This window comes from Teleopsis dalmanni, chromosome 2, assembly GCF_002237135.1.
Source record: "Teleopsis dalmanni isolate 2A chromosome 2, ASM223713v2, whole genome shotgun sequence".
In the NCBI taxonomy this organism is placed as follows: Eukaryota; Metazoa; Arthropoda; class Insecta; order Diptera; family Diopsidae; genus Teleopsis; species Teleopsis dalmanni.
The window spans coordinates 43437073-43447011 of NC_051847.1; the positions used below are offsets into that span (position 1 = coordinate 43437073).

Sequence of the window (9939 nt, forward strand, 5' to 3'; positions counted from 1 at the left end):
AAAACCCTGGCCCAGTTTAGCCTGCGATACATACGTGAAAACTTATAAACAAGTTGCCACTGAATCAATATTTAATAACAAATGGACAGACATAGTTTGTGAGAAAATTTTATAAACCTTATGATGTTATAATTTTTCAATTCCAATTTATGTAACAATTTAATTTGTATAGGCAATTATTGCCTAAGAACCTTCTTTTTTGTTTTACTTTTAATTTTTAATATTTTTAAATTTAATTGCATATTGTAAATTATTTTTTTCTTTTTTGAATGTTGTATATATATATATGAATTATGCTCTACTTAAAATCGCTTAATTTTATTTTAATTTCATTAATAAGCTACTTTAAACTTTCAAGTTAATGCTAATTTTACGATATTAGTTTAAAATCATTTTTTCATTGTTTAACTAATTTTAGTTCTTCGGAACAGACCGTATATTAGTGAGATCTTCATCTTAACATAAAACAAAAAAAAAATTATATATATAAATTAAAAGCTGACAAAAAGCACACAAAGTCTTACATAAAACATTTATATACATATTTATATATAAATAACTATTACAAGTTATTAAGCGAAGTCATATAAAATTAATACAAATTAAATGAGAAAATCTGTATATATATATATATATTTACATATATATATAAATTAAAATATATTGAGTGTTTAATGTTCCTAATTCTAGAATGGCAGTGTTAACATAATACATTTTTATGTACTAGAGTACTGCCGTGTTTCGATGGTATCTAATTCTAAAAACATACGATTAACAATAATAGATGGTTTTTGCTACATTTGCTTGCTTGTTAATTTGAGTGATTTGTTTAAAGTTTTATCCAACGTTGACGTTTGAAGCGTATTTCGTTGATTTTGACTCATATAAATCTCCTTAGTATTGTTGGTATGCACTGCAGTATCGCTTGCACTACTAACAGCACCACTGTTTGCAATTTTATTTTGTTCAAATTTTTCATTTGCACATTTAAGCATATTTTTGGTAGATTTTATGAGATCGGCTGTTAAATTATTATCAGTAGTAGCAACATTGTTTATATTGTTCGGATTCGTTGCATTTGTTAAAGAAGATGCACTCAAGTTTGGCATATATTTAAGCGAATTGAAATTATTCCCATCATTGGAAGAAATTTGACAATTACCTAAAAATTAAAACAAAAATTTATTATTATTTTATAATTTTACAAAAATTTATTATTCTAAAAAAAGAAAGATTTAATATAAAAAATTTGAAATAATAAAATGTATAACGATTTAAATACGATGACTATAAATGTATTAGACAAATGATTTGATTCTAAGCATATATCTTTCGTTACTATTTCAAGAAAAAACTAATAATAAGCTAATAAAATTAAATAAAAGAATAAAATTAAGTAATACAATGAAATTAAAAAAATAATAATATTAAATAAAATGATAAAATTAAATAAACTAATTAAATTTAAAAAAAATAATAACATTAAATAAAAAAATGAAACTAAATAAAATTTAAAAAAAATAATAACATTAAATAAAATAATGATACTAAGTAAAATAAGGCAAAGTAATAACATTAAGTAAAATAAAAAAATTAAATTTAAAAATTAATGATAAAACTAAATAATAAATAATAAAATTAAATAAAATTAAATGAAATAAAATAATAAAATATAATAAAATTAAGTACTTATTAAAATTTAAAAATAATATATAAAATGATAAAATTAAATAAAATAATAAAATCAAATTAAATAATAATAAAAAGATAGCGTTTCCAAAAGTTCCCTTCTTCTTTTTTTGAAAAAGGAATATTTAAAAATTGCCTTAAAACAGTTTTGTCCTAAATGTGTTTAAGAACTATATGAGAAATCCCGTACATTCCTTAAATAAGTTTTTTTCCAGAGTATGACTTTAAAATATACATGAAAATTCCAAAAACAAGAGAAATTCGATGAAAGATATCAAGGATAAATCTGTTTATCTACTTCACATTATAATAAACACCAAAATATATTAAACAATATAAACTAAATTAATGATTAAATGATGGCAAAAGTAAAAACAAAAAAATATTGAAACTTACTACCACATCTGTTCGAATTCTTTGTTAAAAAGGATGACATTGCTGATACAATTAAAGAATTTGAACTTTGTGCTGGTGCAGAAGCAGCTACGTTTTCTGAGGGTGCAGATATATCTGTAGTAGCTGTAATGGTTTTAATATTAAGATTCGTAGATATACGATTAGTTTTATTGCCATTACTTGTTGGTAATGTTTCCCATAATGGATCGACTAACTTTTGACCACTTAAAGTTGTCGACGAAATGGAAGCCGAACTTGCTGAAGATGTTGTGCCTTTATTTCCTGCTGTCGAAGTCACTGTATGACAATCGCCGCCCGCACCATTGCTACCAATATCAGCAACAGACGAAGCAGCTGATGAAGTAACTGCACTACTTGCTACAGCATTATTACTACCTATAAAATTAAAAATTTTTATAAACAATGTAGAAGCAAAAAATATTAATTTTATATTTTTATTATTTACCAGAAACAGGAGTTTGGGCGTCACTTGTGCTACCACCCATACCATTATTACCACTGCTACCGCTACCATTTGCATTACTTGGTGGTCGTGGCAAACGCCTACGCAACCATGGATGTTTAAGTGCCTCAGCTGGAGTTAATCTTTTATCTGGATCCCATTCTAAACAGCCACGTATGAAATTCAAGAATAATGGATCCTTACAGCCATCTAAAGCTTTAGAAAGACTTTTGGAACAAGGCGGTCCACGTGGTTTGCCACGACGTGACTGGCCGCCAATCAACACAACGACACCATCTGCCATTGTGCGTACCGTACAATAACGCGGATAACCTTTGGGATTAAAGAACGCTTTTGCACGCTTAGCATTTGCTAACAGTGTTTTACTTGGCATGTCCAACACTTCAATAATACAAGCCAATTGATCTCCTTCATTTTCACCAGGAAATAATGCATGACCAGTCAATAGTTCAGCTAATATACAACCCAATGACCACATATCAATTGCTCTACCATATTTTGCACCCAAAATAACTTCTGGCGCACGATAAAATCTAGATTGTATATATGTGTAAACACGTTGACTTTCATAACAAGATGAACCAAAGTCTATGACCTGAATTAGAAAAAATATTTATTATTATTATTAAATATTTATTATTATAATACATATATCTTTTTAAATATTTATGTCAAATTGAGACAAGTAAAATTAAATCAGTTTAAAATACTTGAAGTCTGTCAGATCACTTTATATTATTTCTGATATATATACGATTAAATATCAAACATTTAATACGTACATTTGATATAACAGCGAAAAAAATTTTAGCATATTATGAGTATATAACTGAAGAATGGCAGTAAGAAATTGAAATTAATGGACGAAGATTGTTTGGTTGGTATAAGTCTTTAATGGACTGTCAAACCAAGAAAGAATAAGAGATCGAAATCAATCTAAATAACAAAAGATAATTTTTATTCACAAAAAAAGAGAGACTGATTGGAATGAATGGGTGGGTTCCCAATATATCTTTGCAAATATATGAACAAATTGTGCGTACATACAATATACATACTACATATAAGTACATGAAAAACATATTAAAAGAACAGAGAAATTATAGTTCCAGTAATACCCCTACCTTTATAACAGAGTCAATACTCTTGTCAGACGACGATGCGTCGCTCTCCTTACTTGATTTCTTAATTTTACGACTAATTTTATATCCTTTTTCAAACCAGAAAAAAACCAGAAAAATTATGGTTTAATAATAACGAGATCTTCGTCTTGGAGTCAGTACTCTTTTCAGACAACGAAGTGTCGCTCACCCCAACCCACCTCAAACCGTTAACAACAATAACAACAGTTATTGTTAGAAAACTGTTAGAAAACTGTTATAAAGTAACTGTTATAATTAGCTCACCTTGATGCCTGAGCGTCCTTGTTGTTTTAGCAGAACATTTTCAGGCTTCATATCACAATGTATTATCTCATTTTTATAAAGTGCATCCAAGCATTGCAACAATGAATGAGCAAATTTTCGTACTAACTGTAAGCTAAATCCTTTAAAACCGTTTTTCTTGATTAATTCATATAAATTAATGTTAAGCAATTCGAATGTTATGCACATATGATTTCGAAATGTAAAATAATCGTACATGTGAATAATGTTCATAGTATTGTATTTGTCTTGACGTCGCAGGTGATGTAATATTCGAATTTCTTCTTGTGCTTGACGATGGAAACGTTTCTCGTTACGCACCATTTTTAAGGCAACATGTTCGTGAGTTTTGTGATCATAAGCTTTGACAACTTGTCCAAAACTGCCTTTACCAATTATTTTCAACATTTCATAACGATAAGCAACATGATCATGTGGTATATGTATGTAAGCGCCCTGCTCATTATCATAATCTGAATTATTTGGACCAAAAATACCAGGACGTTTTTTTGCATTAGCTCCAATGAAATAAATTTGTGGATATCCAAGTATTTCTGTACGTTCATATGGTGTTAATTTATGCATATAGAGTATCATAACCTGTTGTGGTGAAACAACTAATGCTTTTGGTTTCTCTTGCAATGCACACTTCTGTTGGCCTGACATAATGATTTGTTCATGAAATGGATACGTTTCTGTGGAGAGTGTATTTGGCATTGGCACTAAAGCACCAATATTTGAATGTGATATTTCAGATGTTTGTTTCAATGGAGATGCTGTTGCATTCGATGATTTTCGAGTACTTAAAATATTTACTGCAGTCGTTGTTGGTGTTCCTGAAGTGCATGGTACTAACATTCCCGATACTGATGAAATGCTTGCTTTATTATTCGATGAAGATGATGAACCATTTGTACCTAAAGTTGTAATAGCAGATGCTTTTATGCTACTCACAGACATATTCGGCAGTGATAATGCTGAAATTAAAAAGTAATTATAAACATTTTTAATATATTTCATTAAAAATCAATATTTAATATTAATATTATTCAATATATATTATATATACTTATCCAAGAATTTAGTAAATAAAAAATATAAAAATAAAAATTTTTAATGTGTACAATATATAATATACGTCAATAATATTACTTTAGTTTATATATGATTTATAATAAAAAATATCATACTTGAATATATTATAATAACATCAATAATAACTAATAATACATAAATTATTTAAAATAAGCATAAATGCGCTCTATACTACACAACGAGGAGAACCAATACTTATATTACTATTGTTAACGGTTATTGCTTTATTCTATATTTGAATAATTGGCAAGAAAATATTTATAAAATATAAAATACAGTGTATCTTCAATAATCCGAAACTTCCGTAAATAGCATTCTATCGTGATCCGAACAAAATTTGAAATTGCAAAATATACATTATGTTCCTTATAATTCGAAACAATCATTGGATTCATTAATCTGGATGTTATGAACATCTCTACTTTACAGTGTAGAAATATATATCGCTAATATATATTAGCGAAGTTCTACTATACCCAGTTCTTTTCACTTAAATCAAACTCTAAGGGAATTTAAATAAAATTCGTTATAAGGCAAAGTTTGTTTTAAGCAAAGCTTGTTTGAAACAATAATTGGTTTGAAATTACCTTATAGATACAAAATTTTAATTTAAGCTGTTATTAAACATCAAAAACTCAGTTGCTGAAATATTAAATTAAAATAAAATTAAAGTAATTTAAGTTCATACAGAGAGCTACTGCTTCAAAGTGTTCTTTGTTCACAACATTATGATACTTGAGCAACCCAAGTATAGTATATTTGAAGTCAATCGAAATACATTTGTATCGAAACCCTTAAGTATTCAGAGAAATTTGAGCTACGCGAAGAGCAATTCTGCTTTAAGCTTTTATCAAATAACAAAAAATTAATTAATAAGATTTCAAAGTAACATTAAAATAATTTAAGTTAATTCGCAGCACAATAACTAGTGCTTGAGGTGCTCTATTTTCCCTACATTTGAATATTCGGGCGGCCTGATTATACTTGAAATCCAACATTTGGATCGAAACCTTCAAATATTCGAAGAAATATTCGAGATGTATATATTTAAACACATTGCACCTACTCTAACAACAATAAATTCTAAAATCCTATCTCTAATTACATATTACAAATTTTAATTTTTCCTATACATAATATAAAATAAAATAAGTAAACCTTATATCACGAACCTCACTTAGATCAATGGGTTAAATTTCATTGGATTGAATGTTAGGTGGTTTATTAAGAAAGCAGTTCAACTTTATCAGATCAGTTAAAAGAAAGGTGCGGTTTTTACTTCAAGCTATTGAATATTAATTAATAGCTGAACGGTCAGCTCTTTTTAGGCGCGAAGTAGAGGATAGATGTGCGAGATTTCTTACTAAGAGATTAACATGTTCTGCGAGCCTTTTATTGTATTTTTTTCTTATTAGATACATAAAATTAGATAAAAATTAGGTAAATTAGGTGTTACCATTGTGAAAATTTTTTATGATGTTTAATAAATAAATAAATAAATTTGAAAACTTTTAACCAAAAATAATAAGCAAGTGCAATAAGGAAATAAATAAATATTTACATAAGAGCAATAAGTAAATAAATATATATTTACATAAGTGCAATGCAAAAAATCCGTAGAAAATTTCAATTTACTTTACCTCAATTTACTCAAACTCACACACGGCCTATATAATATATTATTATTATATATATTAACGATGACAGTTGTTAGAATAATTTTAAACTTAAATAGAAATTTTGTCAACTATAAGTTGCTGCCTTTTTTCTTAAAAATTTTTAAAATAATTATGATTTTCGATCCCTATTTAATAGTCTTAAATAACATATACATCATAAAGTGTTAGAACATTTTCGAAAAGATAGCTGTGTACGAGGAGAAGCATTTTCGAACATCAAAATATTGAAATTTTTGCACAGCTCGAATAATATTTGAAGGTAACTAAGTTAAATAAAAATTATTTTAAGATCTGTAATTAGATCTGTTAGAATGTATTAGAGCATTTTCGATCGAAAGGACAGCTGTGCACGAGCACTAGCATTTTCGAACATCAAGGTATTGAAATCTTTTCATAGCTCAAATAATATTTGAAGTTCTACAATTAACTAAAAATTATTTTAAGATCTTTACTTATCCATAATATATACCTTGTTCGTGTTTTATGGTTGCATTACCAGCTTTACTAGCATGGAGCGAGAGTAGATCAGTGCATTGAGAATTTCTTTTTGAGTCGTTGTACGTTATATTAGATTCATTAGCTAATGTGGCTACAACATGTCTATTGTGTGCTATTTGTGCATCATTAAGTACTTGTTCCCTGCCTGCGCCAGTACTGGCACTTGATGATGATATTGTCGGTGAATGAATTGTTGTAGACACACAAGCTATATCACTGCTCAGTGAAGAGCGTTGCAATTGATGTACGTGATGATGGTTATTTGAGTGATGAATTTGTTGTTGAGTCTGTGTGCCAACCATTGCTGAATTTGAGTTATTATTATAAATTAATTTTGTATCGTTTTGTATTGTTTGTATGGAAATATTCTTTCTAGTGGTACCGCTATGATTCTTATGATTATTATTTAGAATATTTACATTCGATTGTAATGAGAAATTATTATTGTTACAAGCTGAGCCGTTGCTCGTTGTTGTTGTTGCTGTTGTTTTTGTTATACTTTCAGTTAATACGTTTGTTTGGTAACTAATTGGCTCGGTTAACAGATTTGTTGTAGTGGGTTTTGTTGATAATGCTTCTATTACCGATTTATTCGATATATTTTTGATTTGAGTTGAATTTGGATTATCACCTAAGTATAAACTATCTGATAAGTATTTTGTTAATTTTGTTTCAGCTGCACTATCATCTACTAATTCAGTATCATAACGTAAGCATTCAACGGAATTAGTGCGCTGCCCAAGCATAAGTGTGGGTATGGTATGAGTTTCTAAACTATTTGAACTTGATGAAGATGTAATGGACGTGCTCGATTGCTGTTGCTGTGGTTGTGTTTGATTTTTCTTCAACATAGGCATCATTACCTTTACATGCTGATCACTACAAAGTGCTGTTGTATTACTTTCTGAGGATGTCAATGTTGCAGGTTTTGTTATTTTCACGGTTGCCGTTGGAATGGGAGCACTATATGTGGTTTTTATATAACTAAATGGTATATATTCATGACGTTCTTGTTCTGGCGCTAAGTAATTATATTGTGATTGTTCTTGGATAGAACTCTCGAACAGCGTATTATAGGAAACATTAAATGGTGCTACAATTGAACTATCCTCGCTACCATCTACAGCTGTGGTAAATCGCTCACTATTTGCAGTAGACGCTGTGGACAGAGTTGATTCGCAGCTACCGCTATGTAGTTCTTGTTGACGTTCTAAACGTGCACCCGTATGTAACAGCAACTGTCGTGATACAGAACTTTTGGTTGCTATATCTGTTTCAGATTTGACATCACTTAAACAAAGAAGCTCAAGATCCTCTTCATCATCGTCGAATGAGTGTTGCCGTGCTAAGAATGATAAATTTGTGCCGACACTCTGTGAGGCAGTAAATGAACTTTGTGCTGTCAAAGGTGGTCTTGTACTACTACTCTTGGTGCGATAAAGTTGTGTTTTTATATTCTGTTGCGGATTTTGGTGTTGATAAGGATAGTTTTTGTTTAATAATACTGCTGCGCCTTGCTTTTGTGGAGTTGTAAGTGCAGCTAGTAGTATCGGTGCTGAGGTCAAATAACTTGGCAAAGAACTTTGTTGCTGTAGTTCACGATAGCTATTTGCTGTTGTTGTATCAAATCCACTCGCGTCTGTAGTAGCTGCTTTCTGTTGCTGCAACCAGTAATTATTCGAAGTTTCTATATAATCCTTATAGGTTGAGAAATGCGATAAATCAGGTATTGGTTCCTCTCTTGTAACGTCTTCTTCCAGCGAACGTGTGGCTACTTTTTTAGGCTTATGATAATAAATATTGGACTTATCATTCAACTGGGGAAATTCTATAGGCACACCATCATTGGATGTGCCAGCATAACTATAAAATGGAAATGAATGCTGATATTGGCTGCGCAAATCTGTAGCAGTGTTTAGACTACTATTATGTGGCCAACACTGTGTTCTCAGACGTCTCTTAAACTGATTATACAAAGCCGGTTTTTGTTCATCCGCAGTTTTTTGCTCTAAACTATCAACTTTATTGAAATCCTTATTATTAGCTATACGCTTCGCTGTTGCTGACACATCAAATAACGAACGAGTTACTAGTAAACCACGGTGTTTCTGCGCTTGTTGATTGGTGCTTGGTTCCAAATCATCTAAGTTCAATTCCTGATACAGTTCCGCTGGTGGTGGTGTGCCTGAAATTCGACCAGTTTTTTGAGATTTATGTGGATAATAAAGTTCTTGTTGTTGAAAATAAGCATAATTTGGACGTCGGTTCGTTAATAAAGAACTCGATGCTGGACTTACGGATTTAGTTATAAAACTTGTAGCACAGGTTGTGTTAACTGTCGTTATAGTCGTATCCTTTTTACTAGCTGATAATTGCTGATTTACTGCACTTGATTTTGCTAACGAAAAAACCGTTGCAGCTGGTATTATAAACTCTTTTGTTGTTTGAGTTTTTGCTACATCAGTTTTAGTTGTGCCCTCTCCATTTGCAGCTGCTTCCGTACCACTATTACTACTCGGAATATTACCATAAAAATTTCTACGACCGCATATGCCACTTAAAAGATTGAAACGCAATAAATTGGTAAAAATACGATTGTTTTGTTGTTTCGTTTCCTCTTCAGTGCTGTAGAGTATGTCCTTCGGATATATCTGACTTGATACCTGAGCTGTTG

General features: G+C 30.0%; 1 protein-coding gene across 3 annotated transcripts; it reads right to left on the reverse strand.

Moving 5' to 3' along the window:
- Positions 1-628: 628 nt before the first annotated feature.
- Positions 629-9933, reverse strand: LOC119682963 (putative dual specificity tyrosine-phosphorylation-regulated kinase 3 homolog). 3 transcript variants are annotated; one of them, XM_038096547.1, is made up of 6 exons: positions 9563-9933; positions 7237-9450; positions 3976-4970; positions 2552-3164; positions 2086-2481; positions 629-1162 (listed from the first exon to the last, which is right to left on the reverse strand). In XM_038096547.1, exons 2-6 carry the CDS (start codon positions 8123-8125, stop codon positions 795-797), a joined length of 3261 nt encoding a protein of 1086 aa, XP_037952475.1. In that variant the 5' UTR covers positions 8126-9450; positions 9563-9933; the 3' UTR covers positions 629-794. The 3 variants fall into 3 exon arrangements, with proteins under 3 accessions (XP_037952475.1, XP_037952473.1, XP_037952472.1); XM_038096545.1 differs by having other exon boundaries at positions 2086-2208; positions 2266-2481; positions 7237-9933; XM_038096544.1 differs by having other exon boundaries at positions 7237-9933.
- Positions 9934-9939: the final 6 nt, after the last annotated feature.

Coding starts and splice junctions, on each gene's coding strand:
- LOC119682963 (XM_038096547.1), bottom strand. CDS start 8,125: ATGATGCCTATGTTGAAGAAAAATCAAACACAACCACAGCAACAGCAA. Junction 3,165..3,975: donor AAGGACGCTCAGGCATCAAG/GTGAGCTAATTA, acceptor TTTCTAATTCAG/GTCATAGACTTTGGTTCATC. Junction 1,163..2,085: donor GAATTCGAACAGATGTGGTA/GTAAGTTTCAAT, acceptor TTTAATTTTTAG/GTAATTGTCAAATTTCTTCC.